At 35.4% G+C, this 19,174-nt stretch overlaps 1 protein-coding gene across 2 annotated transcripts in view; it reads left to right on the top strand.

Moving 5' to 3' along the window:
* Positions 1-19,174, top strand: part of LOC136848565 (cholinesterase-like) — a 74,159-nt gene that overhangs the window by 44,664 nt on the left and 10,321 nt on the right. For both annotated transcript variants that reach the window (XM_067120854.1, XM_067120853.1), the window contains exons 5-10: positions 1,264-1,411; positions 3,588-3,773; positions 11,545-11,741; positions 13,046-13,208; positions 17,234-17,427; positions 18,033-18,168. In XM_067120854.1, the coding sequence (XP_066976955.1) occupies positions 1,264-1,411; positions 3,588-3,773; positions 11,545-11,741; positions 13,046-13,208; positions 17,234-17,427; positions 18,033-18,168 (1,024 nt within the window). The remainder of the gene's footprint in view (positions 1-1,263; positions 1,412-3,587; positions 3,774-11,544; positions 11,742-13,045; positions 13,209-17,233; positions 17,428-18,032; positions 18,169-19,174) is intronic.

The following is a 19,174-nucleotide window of genomic DNA, read 5'->3' as shown; positions in this document are numbered from 1 at the left end:
TTGATTATCTCTCTCTCTCTCTCTCTCTCTCTCTCTCTCTCTCTCTCTCTCTCTCTCTCTCTCTCTCTCTCTGTTCATTTCCTCCTCGATTTTCATAGCTACATTTATGACCTCCTCCACGTTGATATATTTCTCATTGTCTTTCTGTCTGTCTTTCTGTTGCAGAATCAGACGAAAACTAATGAACGAGTGTTCATGGGATTTTGTTCAAAGGTTCAAAACGTCCCAGGGACCAACTCATTCAATTTTGGTGGGGATCTGAGTTCAGTTGCTTTGTTTGTTGTTCCTCCAACGTTGAGTAGCACAAAGGACCTCTGTAAAATTCCACCAATCATATCTTTCCTGCGTTTTATCTTCCACAAATCTCCACTCATTTCCAGCCTCCCTTCTCAGAGTTCTCTCCAAGTATGTCTGGGTCTTCGAGCTCTTCTGGTGCCCACAGAAACTTCTGTGGAACTGTCTCCTTGAGGATGCCGTGCAACTGGAGCTTCAAACGTTCAAGCAAAGATGCAATACATTGCTACTCTAATACAATTCTAATTGCATATGAACAATTTTACTAATTTTTTTTCTATTAATTTATCAGTTAATTTATCAATTCATTAATTAAACTATCATCTATTAATATTTTAATTGTTACTTTGTTAACTGATTTCCATTTACCTTCTGTTACTTCTTTCAAATGAGCACCATATTCTTTGGAAGATTGAATATCAAGTCAATGAGCCCTGTGATGGGCTTGTTAAACATGAATAGGGGTCATCTTCTGAATAATAATAATAATCATAATTAATAATAATAATAATAATAATAATAATAATAATAATAATAATAATAATAATAATAATAATAATAATAATAATAATAATGTAGTTTACTTTATATTATTATTTCTAACTTTTATTATCATATGATGGAAAATTAATTAATAAAAATAATCCAGTCGTTCAGATAGTGTCTGTGTTGATGTAATCTTCGTCCTATATATAAACAGCATGCCTATTTAGCCTACGGAACAGTCTCTCTCTCTCTCTCTCTTTAATTCATCCTATCTCTCTCTCCTCTCTCTCTCTCTCTCTCTCTCTCTTTCATTCCTCCTTTCTCTCTCTCTCTCTCTCTCTCTCTCTCTCTCTCTCTCTCTCTCTCTCTCTCTCTGTTCCTCCTTTCTCTCTCTCTGTCTCTTTCATTCCACCTCTCTCTCTCTCTCTCTCTCTCTCTCTACCTCTCTCTTCCTTCGCCTATCTAACATATTTCCTCCCTCAGTTACCCAGAGGTACCAGGAAGTACCCCGTGGTGGTGATGCTGGAGGGAGAGATGTTCATCACTTCATCTCCGTCTCGGTTCCCTGGGGAAGATTTGGCATCTACCGACATCATCGTCGTTTCCATCAACTATCGTACCAACGCCTTTGGTAATGTATCGTTTCGCTGGGGGGGACTACTAGGTGCGTATGCATGAATGTATGTATGTATATTATATATATGTATATACACATGTATGTATATATATATATATATATATATAGATAGATAGATAGATATACAATCATGAAGCTACAAATGTCGCTTAATATCGAATCCACGCTACCTCGGGAATATCCCAGATGGGGAATTATCACCGAAGGGGAATTTATAAGTGATAAATGGACGGGCACTGCCGAGTGACTGCCCGTCCATTTATCACTTATAAATTCCTCTTCGGTGATAATTCCCCATCGGGGATATTCCTGAGGTAGCGTGGATTTGATACTGAGCGACATTTGTAGCTCATGATTGTATATAAATCACGGTGTGAGAAAAAAAAATGTCATATATAGATATATTTGTGTATATGTAAAGCAAGAGGAATGGGTTTGTATGCTTACTTCCGCATGCTTATGTAAATAGAAAGGTGGCATAATCGCATGTTTGTGTGTATGGATAGACGTGGATCACTGTGTCTACATTTGTAGATGTGTGATGCTTGCCACCGATGCGTCTACATTTCTGTATGTCATTACCCAAAGGGATGTCACTTAGGACCATAAAGTCTAAGTCCGCACAGTTGCAATTGAGGCATATTTCGTAGTGATTTCAATGATAATTATATATTGCAGGAGGTTTTTTCGATTTCACTTAATTATACTTACCACCGGATCCTGATAAAATTAAGCACCTTACTTAGGACCATTAGATCTAATTCCACACAGTTGCAGTTGAAAATGACCTTGGATGACCTCGGAATACCGCCAGATAAGTCCTAGCGATCAAAGTCACCCTTGCATAATGTTATGACCGCGTCCCATCGCCAAAAATATATCCCTCATCGTTCCTCCAATCCATCAGATCGATTGAGAACTGATCCCCTTCTTCTTCTTCTTCTTCTTCGCTTGGAATCCGCGAGGCCATTCTAAGGCAACTTCTGTCATTGCAAGAGCCATTCATTTGGGTTTTATGGCTCTTTGGCTCCTCCTCCTCCTCCTCCTGCTCCATCTCCCCCTCCTCCTCCATCTCCATCTCCTCTTCCTCCTCCACCTCCTCAGGTAGCTCCGGGCCTCCCCGGAATATCCGGCGATTCCTTCCGAGGACTTTATTCTTATATCCGCCATAGGTTCTACAGTATTTTGTCCCCCTTCCCCCCTCCTTCCTTATTTTATTATCTTGACGACTTCCCAACGACTTCCAGAGTTTGTTGGTCAATGGGATTTCCAGGCGGATTTCCACGGATTCGTCTCCCTCGTCCATTCCCCGAGGTCATTCATAGATTTGATTTTGCTTGTCTTGCCTCTACGGGAAATGATATTCATTCTGGTTTCGTCGACGCAAATGTATGTTCTTTTCAGAGCTGCTTAGAAGAAGGTTGATCTATTTATGTCTATAAATAAGTTTTGGAGTCTTTTTTATCATGATGAGAAAATGTGACTACACAATACACTATAGTCCCATTGAACGTATTTTGCCAAAATACTGAAGACTCTTTTAGCTTTGATTTATTTTTGTCCACAAAGGCTATTTTCACATTCTCTTACTCAATTCAGTATTATTCACTCTACCAAGACCATTATGTAATGAAGTAATAGGATTTTTATCATTATCTTTTAAAGAAAATGTAAATGATAATTATAACAATTTATCTTTGAACGGTTTTTGTTCATAAAGTCAGATTGAAGTATTATTTACATAATCTTTTACTCAGTCCATTATCATTTCGTCTAACAAACCCAAAAAGTAAAAATTAGACTTTTACTAAATAATTGAAAATGTAAAACAAATAATAATAGCAATTTATCTTTGAACAGTTTTTGCTTTTAAAGTCAGACTGAAGTATCATTTAGGCTACATAATTTTTTTCTCAGTTCATTATCATTTCTTCTAACAAACCCAAAAAGTAAAAGGTTAACGATCATTAAATAATGAGAAATGTAACAAAAATAATAACAATTATTTTTGTACAGTTTTTGCTTATAAAATCAGATTGAAGTATCATTTACAAAATATTTTACTTAGTTCATTATCATTTCTTCTAACAAACCCATTACGTAAAAATTTAATGATCACTAAATAATATAAAATGTAAAAAAAATTATACTAACAATTTATCCCAAACAGGCTTCCTGTCTTGGCAAGATGGCGTCTTGCCAGGAAACCTCGGATTGCGCGATCAGTCTCTGGCCATCCAGTGGGTCTCTGAGAACATCGACGTCTTCGGAGGTGACCTCTCCAGGGTCACCATCCTGGGTCACTCCGCAGGGGCAGCATCTGCGGCCTATCACTTGGTTCACCCTTGGGGTCAAGGTTGGTTTTTTTTTTTTTTTTTTTTTGTAGATTTTAGAGGTTTAGTGGCCCCTTCTTTGGCGCTAAAATCCTCTGTTTTTCTTAAGTTATCCTTAATTTATCCCGCTTTATTAGTTGGGCAAGGTTCATCTATTTATCCTTAATTTATTCCACTTTATTGATTGGGAAAGGTTCACACATGGGGTCAAGGTTACTCAAAATTGTCATTTTTAATAGATTTTTGAAGTTTAGTGGCCCCTTCTTTGACGTTGAAATCCTCTGTTTTCCTTAATTTTTCTTTAATTCATTCCTCTTTATTGGGGTGATAAGGGTAGTTAGCTGCCCTTCCCATCGGCCTTTGCTTTTAAAAGCAATATATATATCATATATGATTTACAATATTTTCTTCTTTACTCTCAAAAACTGGCTGTTCTTGTTTCTGAATAGCTCTGAGTCTTGTAATCTTGCCTATTTAGTTTCCTGAAGTCTGAGCGACGCGAGATACCTTGCATTCAATCAATCAGTCTGAAGTTTGTTACATTCTCGTGTCAAGGAAGTTCTATTTCTAGTTGACTAGATGTTTCTGTACAATTTGAAAGTAATGTATATATATGTATATATATTGTCACGATGCGTATCAAGTACCTGGTTACTACACAACTAATCTCAAGATTCAAAAATATACCTCACTTCAGCCAGATACCTGAACTCTCATAACATTAATTATTACGACTGAGTACTCTAAAGGTAACAGTGATCCCTTAAGAAAAAACTTATTTATCACTTGAAAAAATCAAACTAAGTCTATCAGAATATGTGTGAGGTATCAAAAATTAAACTAGAAATCTTCTAGAGTAAAAGGGCATCACTCCATCAAAAAACTCTAACTGTTTCTCTGGTCTTAATTCACTTTAGCAAAACTAAAAGAACAAAACATGTTTATCACTTTGCCTTATGCACACACAATCAATCCTATTCACTGATGGTCAATAAATGAAACACTGTTTTTCTAAAAATGTTAAATACAAAAATTTATTTTCAGATTCAAAGTTTATAATTAAAATTCACAATTATTTAGAATTCACAATCTGAAAAATTTACTATTAGTTGAAAATAACACAAAACTCAATGAATTCTTGAATTAAATTATGAAACAAATCTAATTCACAAAAATTTTATCAAGAATTTAAATTAATCAAGCAAAATTTAAACTATCAAGAATTACTCAAGATTTAAAAAGAAAATCTCAATAAATGAAATCAAGTATGCAATGTTAAATTAAGTATGCAATGTTAAATTAAGTATGCAATGTTAAATTAAGTATGCAATGTTAAATTACCAAGAAATATTTACAATGCTATGTAAATAAATGTTACATCACAAACAAAAAATGTGAAAATATAAAGAAATTGTAAATAGAAAAACACACAAAAATACACATAAGATTTATCAATAATGATTTCACTTGTTCAAAATTTCCTAACTTATCATACCACAACTTCCTAACTTATCATACCACAACTTCCTAACTTATCATACCATAACTTCCTAACTTATCATACCATGGTATTATAAGTAAAATTCACGTTACCTTACACAAACTTGTGAAAACCTCTGTAAATCACTTGCTGCAGCTGCGTTACACAATACACACTTTTTTACCAGGCGCCGTTACGAACTAAATAACTTTGCTAAATTCAGATCTCAAAAGTTAATGTTAAAAGTGACCACAAAAAATTACGTTAAAAGTAATCTCTTCCTAATTAGGAATGAGAGAGAGAGAGAGGAGAACCAACTCGACTGGTCTCAGAAATCAGAATGAAATAGGTTTTAGGATTCCAGTAATGCGTGAAACAATTACATGATGTCATTAAAGCATTTTGGGTGCGAGATACAAAAGGGAAGTTCTAGAAGCAGGGAGGTGACGTCACTAAAGCATTTTGGGTGCGAGATACAATGGAGAAGCTTCTAGAAGGAAGTTACGTCATCCCAGCAAAACGTTTTGAACGCAATCTTACAAAACATGATGTAATTGATCAGGACATTTATTCTTTCTCTCCAAGTGGCGTACGTGACTTGAACATGCAACAACGTGAAATCACTCGTCTCGAGCCCGTATGGGACGAATCGGCGTTTGTTTTCAAAAGCTGTCATCATTGACCCAAAACAAAGCGCTCGCTCTTATCTGAACTGATGACAATTGAAATGAAACAAGCCCTTCCTGGACACACACACACACACATGTTCAAATACTACGCTTTTACCAAGAAAGATATTCGTTCTAAATTACGTTACTATTAAAATTATAATAACAATTCTAAATTACGCTATCAAGTAATCATTCGCTCTTTTGAGATCTGATGCCAAACTAAATATGACACTTTAACAACCATTATCATTAAACATAACACATGAAAAAAAGTAAATATGTCAAAATTATAGGAGGATATACGTATTACAAGGCAACATCATGAAAATATATATATATATATATATATATATATATATATATATATATATATATATATATATATATATATATATATATGTTTATATATATATATATATATATATATATATATATATATATATATATATATAGTTTATATATATATATATATATATATATATATATATATATATATATATATATATAATGTTTATATATACGAGGTATGTTCAATAAGTAATGAGAAAATGTCAGGAGAGACACGATTTATTTTCATAAGTTTACACAACTTTGTCTCCTTTAAAATAATTGCCTCTCGCAGCTACATGCGTCTCTCCCAATCCTGGAAGACCTCCTCAAAGTCCTTTTTCAGTAGTCCCTTCAGGTAACTTTCCGATGCCTCTTTCAGCTCCTCTGTTGACTGGAATCTGGTTCCCCTGAGGCTGTCTTCATGCGTGGGAACAGGAAGAAGTCGCAAGGGGCTAGGTCAGGGCTGTAGGGTGTGTGTTGTACCACTTTCATTCCCCTGTCGTCCATCCAGGTGGTCACCAGCGTTGACTTGTGGCATGGGGTATTGTCCTGGTGGAACCACCACTGACCACTCCTCCAGTGCTGAGGCCTCTTCTTCCTCATCTTCTCCTTGAACCTTTTCAGAACCGTAAGGTAATATTCCTTATTGACGGTTTGACCCTGAGGAACCCATTCAATGTGAATGAGCCCCTGGGAGTGCTCCAGATCTGGGTTCATCCTCAACCTGTTCATTTCCGTCAGAAAATCTGTTAAACCACAGATAGAAACTTGCTTGGCTCATCTGTTCATCCCCATAGGCCTCCTTTAACATTCCATAAGCTTCTTGTTTGGTTTTATTAAGTTTAACACAAAATTTGATGGCGTAACGTTGCTTCATGTTTCCCTGCATTTTGACAAGTGTTCACAGATCGGCAAACCGGATCAGACTGGTTCCACTACGTTCACTGCTGCACTCAGACCTACAAATATAGAAAGTTGCCAGTTTGTCATTCTATAGTATATATGTATGTGTACTTCACCATGGAGTAGTATTTTGATCAAATCATATTTAGTGTCTCGCCTGACATTTTCTCATTACTTATTGAACATACCTCGTATGTATGTATGTATATGTATATATATATATATATATATATATATATATATATATATATATATATATATATGTGTGTGTGTGTGTGTGTGTGTGTGTGTGTGTGTATGTATATATAAATATATGTATATATATATATATATATATATATATATATATATATATATATACATACATACATACATACATATGCATATACACCTAAAACCAATCAATCAATAATTCACGAGCAGAGCAACCAAGCTTCATTCCGGCAGCTTCAGTCCGAATCCCACCTTTTACATTATGAACACCGCATCTGTTAGACAAAGCTCAGCAAATTTCGCGGAACGAGAAGAGGCGTCCAGCCAAAGAAAGACTTTCCTCCTTTCTAGTTGTCTCCACCAAAAACAGTTCACAGCCTTTTAAAAATCCTTTGGACCGTGGAATCGAATCTTGGTAACGTGATTCCCTCCCTGGATTTAGATTCTGTCGGTCCACATTGCCATTGGCAACACGTCTCGGGGTCTGACTAATGTCATTTGGTCGGTCTCCCTTTGGGTTAGGGTGTTAGGATTCAGAGAGCTGATCGTGTCTTTGTGTGGAATGAATTGATGGATTCACTTCCACAATTGTTAAGGTTTCTCCGGCGATTAAGGCTTTAGTTGTTATTATTATTATTATTATTATTATTATTATTATTATTATTATTATTATTATTATTATTATTATTTGTAAAATTAGGGAAAAAAACCTTCTTTAATACAGGTTTTGTTAAACAAAATAGCAGTTCTAACAGCATTTATTTTATATAGTAAACGCTCAATTCGTCTTATCAATTGCTTTTCTTGCGCTGGAATGGTTGCAAGCAATTGACCGATATTCATTTCCGGTGGTTTGGTGATGTGTAGGAGGTAGCTCTCGTGGGGTGTCGACTAGTTTCGCCCTTCTCGTTAGGGCATCATTCAGGACAGAATCGCAGGATGCAATGGCTGTAATTCAATTCAATTCAATGAGGGGGGATAGGATAGAGTGAGGGTTCGATTACAAATCGATTTAAACCCCTAAGGGTCCCCCGGAAGGAAGATAAGGTTTGGAAGGGGGTAAAAAGGGTGTGAAATGAAGTTATAAGGGAAGGATAAAAGAATGGGACAGACCCATTTGTCATTGTGCATGTAGTGTAGTGTTTGTAGTTTTCTTTATGTTAATGTTGGTTCGATCTGTGTTGAGTGAAGTGAAATAATGTTTGGAAACTGTGTTTGGAGGCTTGGGAAGGGTTCACTAGTTTAAGGTTCCAAATATTGGATCGTCCTCCCTCTCTCCCTCCCTGCAGGGGGGGGGGCGGGAGGGGGGATGGCTGTAATGGGCGGATTTTTCATCTTTTATCCGTGTCTGTTGGTTTGTGGAGTTAGTCGCTTCATATTCATTGGCTATCCGGCCGTGACGTCATCGGAAGGAGGATTAACCGATCTTTCTCAAGGTGAAGGGCGGTGCCTCTGCCTTCCTCAGGTGTTGGACCGACACTTACCGTGAAATGGAACGGGCCTCCCAGGTATTAGTTAATAATGGTCATCCCAACAGGAGCATCCAGGCCGCCTAAAGAAGGACGATGGAGAAGTGGCACAACCAAGAGCAGAGACAAGATACACCTGAGATGTTAACCCTCTTCTACAAAGGGAATTACCACTCACGATATAAGGAGGACGAACGGGCCCTGAAAAATATCATTAAGGACAACGTCGCCCCCACAGACAGCAGCAAGAAGATCCAACTGGTTATCTTCTACAGGAGCAAGAAGACGTGCAGTCTAGTGATGAAGAACAACCCTGTCCCTCCCCAAGATCCCATGAGGAGGACGAATGTCATATACCGATACACGTGCCCTTTCCCAGGATGCCCCGGAACTTACATCGGCATGACATCCATGCGCCTCTCCAAACGGATCTCCTGCCATGCCCAGGAGGGAACCATCTTTAATCACTGTAAGACTGCCCACAACCAGAGGATCCGCCGCAGCGACATTGTCGGACATTTCGAAATTACTGACAGCGCCCCCGACCTTCGTCGTCTTCGCATCCTGGAGGCGCTCCACATAGGGAAGGAAAAACCGAACCTTAATGTGACTCGGGAGACCTCCCTTCTCCCTACAGCCGTCAGGAAAGCCGAGGACAGCCAGGCAAGACCCACATCCCAACCTACGCCCCTTGAGGACGACCTCCAGAGCACCGAGGGTGATCGCCTAGTGAGATCTCACCCCGAGGACGACCTGCAAGATCGCCCCTCGCACCCACCTACGACTCAAAGACGCCCCGACGTCGAGGACGACTTAACCCTCGCCCCGAGGACGCCCTTCCAACACCTGAGGGAGGCAGAGGCGCCCCCCTTCACCTTGAGAACGATCGGTTAATCCGCCTTCCTCGAGAAATTGCACCATCGCCTATCAGCAGTAGGCTTAGATCGAGGAGAAGACAGCCAATCAGGAGCCGCCTTTCCGATGACATCACGGCCGGATAGCCAATGAAAATGAAGCGACTAACTCCACAAACCAACATTACAGCCATTGCATCCTGCGATCCCGTCCTGAATGATGCCCTAACGAGAAGGGCGAAACTAGTCGACACCCCACGAGAACTACCTCCTACACATCACTAAACCACCGGAAATGAATATCGGCCAATTGCTTGCAACCATTCCAGCGCAAGAAAAGCAATTGATAAGACGAATTGAGCGTTTACTACATAAAATAAATGCTGTTGGAACTACCATTTTGTTTAACAAAACTTTTTTATTATTATTATTATTATTATTATTATTATTATTATTATTATTATTATTATTATTATTATTATTATTATTAATTTAGATAAACCCCATTCGTATGGAACAAGCCCACCAGGGGTGCCATTGACTGGAAATTCAAGCTTCCAAAGAATATGATGTTCATTAGGAAGAAGTATGAGAAGATAATGGAAATACAGAACGAAGAGATCACTTATTAAAAAGAAAAATATTCTTTTATTATTATTATTATTATTATTATTATTATTATTATTATTATTATTATTATTATTATTTTTATTATTATTATTATTATTATTATTATTATTATTATTATTATTATTTTGGAAGAAGACCCTTTCTCAAACTAACATCACTGAACAGAATCGCCATCTGGATGACATCTCCATCGTTGGTGTAAACAATCTAATCCATGATGCAATCACTTCTCTTCTTTCCAGGAGCATTCCAGCAGATGATTGTTCAACTGCTATATTCTCCTTCACTGGTGCAAACAATTCTATTCCCTTGATGCAGTTACTCCTCTTCTTTCCAGGAGCATTCCAGCAGGTGGTTGTCCAACTGCTTTCATCTCCATCATTGTTTTAAACAATCCTTTCCCTCCTCTTCTTTCCAGGAACATTCCAGCAGGTGATTATCCAACTGCTTTCCTCTCCATCATTGTTTTAAACAATCCTTTCCCTCCTCTTCTTTCCAGGAGCATTCCAGCAGATGATTGTTCAACTGCTATGTTCTCCTTCGCTGGTGTAAACAATCCTTTTCCTCTGATGCAACCACTCCTCTTCTTTCCAGGGGCGTTCCAGCAGATGATTGTTCAACTGCTATGTTCTCTTTCAATGGTGTAAATAATTCCAATCCCTTGATGCAGTTACCACTCTTCTTTCCAGAAGCATTCCAGCAGATGATTCTTCAACTGCTTAAATCTCCATCATTGACGTAAATAATCGTTTTCCCTTGATGCAATCACTCCTCTTCTTTCCCGGAGCATTCCAGCAGATGATTGTTCAACTGCTATGTTCTCCTTCACTGGCGTAAACAATTCTATTCCCTTGATGCAATCACTCCTCTTCTTTCCAGGAGCATTCCAGCAAGTGATTGTTCAACTGCTTTCATCTCCATCATTGTTTTAAACAATCCTTTTCCTCCTTTTCTTTCCAGGAGTGTTCCAGCAGATGATTGTTCAACTGCTATGTTCTCCTTCAGTGGTGTAAACAATTCCATTCCCTTGATGCAATCACTCCTCTTCTTTCCAGAAGCATTCCAGCAGATGATTGTTCATCTGCTAAAATCTCCATCATTGGCGTAAACAATCCTTGTTCCCTGATGCAGTCCCTCCTCTTCTTTCCAGGAGCATTCCAGCAGATGATTGTGAAAATGCTATACTCTCCATCACTAATGTAAACAACCTTTTTCCATTATGCAATCCCTCCTCTTCTTTCTAGGAGCGTTCCAGCAGATGATTCTTCTCTCTGGATCGAACTTGTCTCCATGGGCACTCAGCAGAAATCCGCGAATCGCTTCCAGGAGGCTGTCGGAGCACCTGGGCTGTGGAAGCGTCTACAGCTCGACTTATCTCCTGGACTGCCTGAAGAGTAAGGATACCAATCAGATCATCAAGGCAGTTGAGAGACTGATAGAGGTAAGTGGAGCAAGACTGCACCTGTTTTTTATGGCTGTTGAGTCATTTAGTAAAAATGATTTTCCAGTTTATAGTACAAGTTAGACGTTCAGATTTCAAATTTTTTGCTCTTTGTTGTTACTGAAACTGCAGCTCGAATTTATGTTCTTTTAGTGTTCAAACATATTTTCCAATAACACTGTCCTGCCTAGACTTTTTTCTCAGGGGATTACTATGAGTATACCTAATTTTTATAGCGATCTCTACGAATACACCTTATTATCATAAGAGATGACTCTGATTGTACCTGATTATCATTAGAAGATTATTATGGATACACCTCATCGTCACTTGATAGTTCTATGAATACACCTGTCATAAGAGAATTCTATTAACGCACCTGTCATGAGAGAATTATATGAATACACATATCATGATAAATTACTATGAATATAACTGATTGTCAGTAGAGAGTTCCATAAATACACCTGTCATAAGAGATTACTAAGAATACAACTGTCATAAGAGATTACAAAAATACACCTGTCAAAAGAGATTACAATTAATACAACTGTCAATAGGTATTACTATGAATACACCTGATGTCAGAAGAGAGTTCTATGAATACATCTGTCATTACAGATTACTAAAATACACCTGTCAAAAGATATTGTTAGGAATACACCTGTCATAAGAGTTTACTAAGAATACACCTGTCATAAAAGAATTCCATGAATACACTTATCATAAGAGATTACTAAAATACACTTGTTAAAAGTGATTATTATTAATAAGGTATTACTATGAATCGCCTATTATCAGAAGAGAGTTCTATGAAAAGACCTCTCATAAGAGTTTACTAAGAATACACCTGTCAAAAGAGATTATTAAGAGTACACCTGTCATAAGAGAATTCCATGAATACACCTGTCACAAGAGATTACTGGAATACACCTGTCAAAAGAGATTACTATTAATACACCTGTCATAAGGTATTACTGACTACACCTGATTGTCAGTGGAGGGTTCTATGAATACATCTGTCATAAGTGATTACAAAATACGCCTGTCAAAAGAGATTAGTGTCAATACACCTGTCATAAGGTATTACTATGACTACACTTGATTGCCAGAAGAGAGTGCTATGAATACAGCTCTCATAAGAGATTACTAAAATACACCTGTCAAAAGAGAATCCCATGAATACACCTGTCATAAGAGATTACTATTAATGCACCTGATACTCATTAATCCTCTTATCTTAAGAGATATGAATGAGCAATTGAAACTAGCTCACCTGAATACTCGTGTTCTTATGATTTCAGGAAGGTAACCCTTACTACCTGTTTGCACCTGTCGTGGACGACTTCCTTCCCCCTGGAGAGAGCATGGTACCTGTGGAGCCCCTAAGGGCCATGAGGGAGAATGCGAACAGGAGAATTCCGGTCTTAGTGGGCCTGTCCGAATTGGATGGCTCTGTCCTCCTCTGTAAGTTTGGGTGTGGAGTAGAGAGGAGTGGTTATGGAAGTGTTTCTTATGTGGTTCTTCAGATTTTATTTTGCTTTTATTTCTAGGTTTTTTTTTAGCCTGAGTTGAAAATTTAGTAATAATAATAATAATAATAAATAATGAGGTGAAATATAAATGGATTTAATGCTTTACTTCATTTTTTTTCTTCTTCATTCATGAATGAAAAATCCACAGCAGAATGTTGCTTGAGAAAATGATTAGATAGTGACAATAATCAAATTAATTAAGATAGTTTCTTAACTAAACCACCCTCGTAGTTTATGGTTTTCAAATAATAATAATAATAATAATAATAATAATAATAATAATAGTGATAATAATAATAATAATAATGCTTATTATTATTATTATTATTATTATTATTATTGAATTTTCAACTTATAGTAATAATAACAATAATAAAAATTATTATTATTTTTTTATTATTGTTATTATTATTATAAGTTGAAAATTCAATAATAATAATAATAATAATAATAATAATAATAATAATAATAATAATAATAATAATAATAATAATAATCATTATTATTATTATTATTATTATTATTATTATTATTATTATTATTATTATTATTATTATTATTATTATTTGAAAATCATAAACTACGAGGGTGGTTTAGTTAAGAAACTATTTTAATTAATTTGATTATTGTCATTATCTAATCATTTTCTCAAGCAACATTCTGCTGTGGATTTTTCATTCATGAATGAATAAGAAAAAAAATGAAGTAAAGCATTAAATCCATTTATATTTCACCTCATTATTTACTCTTCGTGAATGAGAGAAAGGGAATTAACGCCTCCTCTCCATTAATCCCTGCAATTCCTTTCAGACCACGAATCTCCTTTCATTTACTTTCCTTGTTGGGGTTCCAGAATTACAGCAAGGCTCCCGAATAATGGGATTTATAATTCGCGCGTATTTAATGCGTAATTTTTCATTTCATTTTGAAATTGTTTCTGTAATTACCCGTTACCTAGTACGTAATTTTTGAGCGTAGAAATGTACCTTGGTAGTTTGTTAAGACGTCTTGAAAATTTTAGTTTTGTGTTATTTATATTTGTTTATTTATAATTGTATATATGTTTATACGTATATATAAAACACACACACACATACATACATACATATATATATATATATGTATATTACACATATGTATACACACTCACACACACATATATATACATACATATATATATATATGTGTGTGTGTAAAATATACATACACCTCCTGTATATACTATACACATACACTAAACCTTTCTCTTGAACATCCACCTCAAGTTGCTTATTCTCAGGGCGCATTCCCTGCTAACCTTTAATCAAACCCCTAAGGTAAAGCAAACTTTATAAAGAAAAGCGAGAATGAAGAAAATGATTAAATCTCTTATTCTAAAGGATATGTAAACATGACGGCCCAGAGACTAAAGCCCTTAATAAGGAGATTCCATACAAATATTTGAGTCAATTCTGCCAAATTGACTGGAACCAAAAGCTTAAGAGGAATTCTGAAAAGCTGCGTAGATTCAGATATTTGAGCAGTAGAAGCTGCTACACTGAGCCCTTCTCAGAAAAGCTTTTGTGGGTTTGAGTCAGATGGGATATTTCTTCCAAGGAGATTTTGGGGCATTCGTCGAAGTAAATAGATTCAAGAAGTGAGTTAATCAACGTTTTCTGCGGTATTTAGATTCCTGGAAAATAGAGATTTGTAATTTGATTGAAATATTTATTGTTTTTTATTTGCTGATCTTGGGTAGCTCATTTTTTTTTCTTAAAGATGTTTGGTTTCTTCTTCATTTTATTTTCAGTATTCCTGAACAACCAATTAGCATACTAAAAAGTAGATATGTAAAATAAAAGTCAATGAATTGTTATCAGTTCCAAACCATCTCTCTCTCTCTCTCTCTCTCTCTCTCTCTCTCTCTCTCTCTCTCTTTTTTCCCAGTCTCTGATCCTTTACCCTATTTCTCTTCTACTATGCTTTTACCCTCTCTCTCTCTCTCTCTCTCTCTCTCTCTCTCTCTCTCTCTCTCTCTCTCTCTCTCTCTCTCTCTCTCTCTCTCGGTTCCCTGTACTTTGATCTATTTCTCTTCTACTATACTTTTCTTCTCCGCCGATCTGTCTGTCTGTCCGTCTCTCTCTCTCTCTCTCTCTCGTTTCCCGGTTCGTTGATCTATTTCTCTTCTACTATACTTTTCTTCCCCGCCTCTCTCTCTCTCTCTCTCTCTCTCTCTCTCTCTCTCTCTCTCTCTCTCTCTCTCTCTCTCTCTCTGTGACGTATAAAACATTCCCCAACTCCTACTTCAGAAAATACTTGCTCTGCCCTTCACTTTTCATTCAATAGGAATGAAAAGTGAAGCAGAGTAGGAATGACTCTGTGATTGAAAAAGAAAGTTTAAGTTTCAAGAATTCACCAAAAAAGAAAACTTAGAAAACTGGATATCCGATTTCATCTGTGCTCAAATTAAACAAGTGTAAATTTCTACGTTGCCTAAAATTACAAAATTTTTCTACAGAATATTAAAATTAATGACATTTTCCTGAACAAAATTACGTCCATTAACTTTATTATTTACTTTCATCAACTGCTGACTGATCTCGTCTTGAACAGAAATATATAATTATATAGATTTGTTCTTCCTTCTGTTTCATTTCTTGTAAGTTTCATTTTTGCTTATATTCATCAACTACATTCAAAATAAACTAAACATGAGAGAAGAGTAAAGGATTTGCTTGAAAACAACGTTACTGAATCTTGTAGCAGACCTAGCAATCAATTCCTAGTGGCAATAGGTCACAATGAATCAGTAAAAGCTAATAGATGGATATATCATATGCCCAATAAATTATTGAACTTAGTATTCATTTGTTCATATTCATAAAATCATCTCAATTTTTTTTATCTTGGAATTTATTGTCCAATGTCAGTCATCGAATTCTCTGCTAGAAAATTTTTGAGAATAAACTGTCCAAGTCATACGATTCCAATTTATGGTTCCCGCGAGCTTCCGTTGACAGAGCAATATATTGCAGTCACCTGTCTTCAGTTCATCCCTTGCCATAGAAATAAAATATAGCCATGTCAACGCGCTGTATATCTATTCTATATTGAATCACCAAGCTTTATTGAATTTTTGTAATGTATCGGTAGAATATTTGTTTTATTTAGTTCATTTAATTTTTTTTTATTCTGGTCGTTTTTGGGCTGCATTGGGACTCACTGCCTCCTGCACCAAGACTCCAGAGATTGTTGCTAATGTATTACCAAACTTTATTGAAATTTACGTAATGTATTAGGAAAATATTTATGTTTTATTTAGTTTATTACATTTTTTTACATTCTGGTGGTTTTTTAGGCCACATTGGGACTCATTGCCTCCTGCACCAAATCCAGAAAGATTGGGACACTCTTGGAGTTCTGTAAAAAGCTCAGTTTTCTCATCTTGGCAGGGGAAAGTTTTTTGGTTGAAGCTGATATTCACAAGTGCCTTCTCTTCCAGTGGTTTGAATCTCATAGATATTTATTGTTGCATTTCAAAATACATAAGAAAGGTTTGAATGTTATTACAAAAGCAAATAATAACCAGTTTAACTAAGTGATTATGTTTAACTATAACTTTCTTTAGAAAGCTGACGAATCGATTGTCTTTGAATAAGATGATTTTGAAAAATAGTACGTCTCAGATTGGCTTCAGAAATCACATTTTTATGCCTGGAAATAATATTCTAGTCTCTTAAATCCCACTGAGAAAACGCGAGAAATTAATTTTTTTAAAATTATAATCTTAATTTTATACCTCAAAAAGAGATCTGCCTTTTCCACCGAGACGAAATACTAAGGAATTACCTCCCCCCCAAAAAATCAACTTGAAACTTTAAAAAGGAAATTTTCTTATTTTTTCCTACTTTCCACTGAGAAGTAACATAGAAAAATTACTCAAAAAGAAAAATCTAATTCAATGTTTTTTTTCTCTAGACATCAAACGAGAAATCGTCCACATGACCTACGATGACCTGATTCGTTACTCGCACGAAATACTGGTTCCTCTGGTGACGACGCTGTCGAATTTGGGAGAGGATCCTACGGCTGTCAACAGGATGATCGAGTACGCATATTTGGACAAGGCTCCTGAGGACAGGAGGGCCATGCTGGTGATCGAGATTGTCAAGGTCAGTCAGTCTGAGGTTGAGGGTGAAGGTCAAATTTTCGTGACCTTTTACACTTACATACATACATGTATGTATATATATATATATATATATATATATATATATATATATATATATATATATATGTATGTATATATATATATGTATGTATATATATACATATATGAAGATAGAAAGGCCTATAAAACACTGTTTGAACGTTGCAACCATATATTTCGAGCAACGTTCAAACAGTGTTTTATGGGCGTTTTCAATTTCATATTGTACTGCTGTATTACAGTAAAAGACATTTATATATGTGCATATATAGCCTACATACATACATACACATACATATGTGTGTGTGTTTATGTGCGGACCCCCCACAATCTAGCTGTTAGAATCCTCACCTCACCATATAGAGGAAAATAATTCAGTTGCTGGCCATGAATAAGCTAACGTATTTAAAACGCCACCATCTCTTTAAAGAGCCACCCTGACGATCTGGTTATAACCACAGTAACACTATCATTATAATTATGATCAACTTCACAATTGTACACTTATCCAAACCAAACATCCTAAAAATATTTAAAAAAGTTAATTAATCACCTCATTTCTTCCAGATGTTCACAGACGGGCTGTTCAAGGCTCCCACCATCAAATTTGCAGAAGAAGCATCTGAGAGAGGTCTCACCACTTTCCTCATGGTCAATGAGTTTCAGTCTAGAGACATTTACGATTCTCACACCAACATCTCAGGTAAATCATTATTATTATAATAACTAATTGCGTTCACCCAAAACATTGTTTTTATTATTATTATTATTATTATTATTATTATTATTATTATTATTATTATTATTATTATTATTATTATTATTATTATTATTATTATTATTCAGAAGATAAACCCCTTATTCATATGGAATAAGCCCACCGCAGGCGCCATTGACTTGAAATTCAAGCTTCCGAAGATTATTATTATTATTATTATTATTATTATTATTATTATTATTATTATTCAGAAGACGAATCCAATTCATATGGAACAAGCCCACAGGGGCCATTGACTTGAAATCTAAGCTTCCAAAGAAGTATTATTATTATTATTATATTGTTATTACTGTATATAGCATGAATGAAATAATCAAAGGCTTGAAATTATATGAATTAGGTATTATTATTATTATTATTATTATTATTATTATTATTATTATTATTATTATTATTATTATTATTATTATTATTATTATTATTATAAATAACATGAATGAAATATTCAATGACTTGAGATTATATGAATTAGATATCAGCGTAGATATTCGAGAACCGAAAACTGAATATTATTTATTAAAGTCATCCAAAAGAGAATAGAAAAATATCGCTCACTTTCATTGCAATAATTTCCAGGCTTCCAGAAGAGATGCGGAGATGACAGACACTCATATTTTTAAGCATTAGCCATCTTTTCAAAGATCATAAAGTAGATTATTAAAAACGAAATCTATGGTGATTTGAAGAATTTGGCACTTATATTATTCTCCACCAGAGAGGAATAAGTTAAAAAAAAATATTTAGTGGATATTAAATCCTGAATTTTTTGTTTAATTTGGGAATGGTACTAAGAAATTTGGCTGGGGAATTTCAGCTCATGGACATGAAAATCGATTCATTTTCCCATTTCATTTTTTATATACGTGTGAAACGGTTTTCCTCGAAGTATTACATATATATATACATATATATATATATATATATATATATA

This window comes from Macrobrachium rosenbergii, chromosome 19 (assembly GCF_040412425.1).
Source record: "Macrobrachium rosenbergii isolate ZJJX-2024 chromosome 19, ASM4041242v1, whole genome shotgun sequence".
NCBI lineage: Eukaryota > Metazoa > Arthropoda > Malacostraca > Decapoda > Palaemonidae > Macrobrachium > Macrobrachium rosenbergii.
Note: the sequence above shows the minus strand (reverse complement) of the source record. Positions and strands in the feature narration are given on the sequence as shown.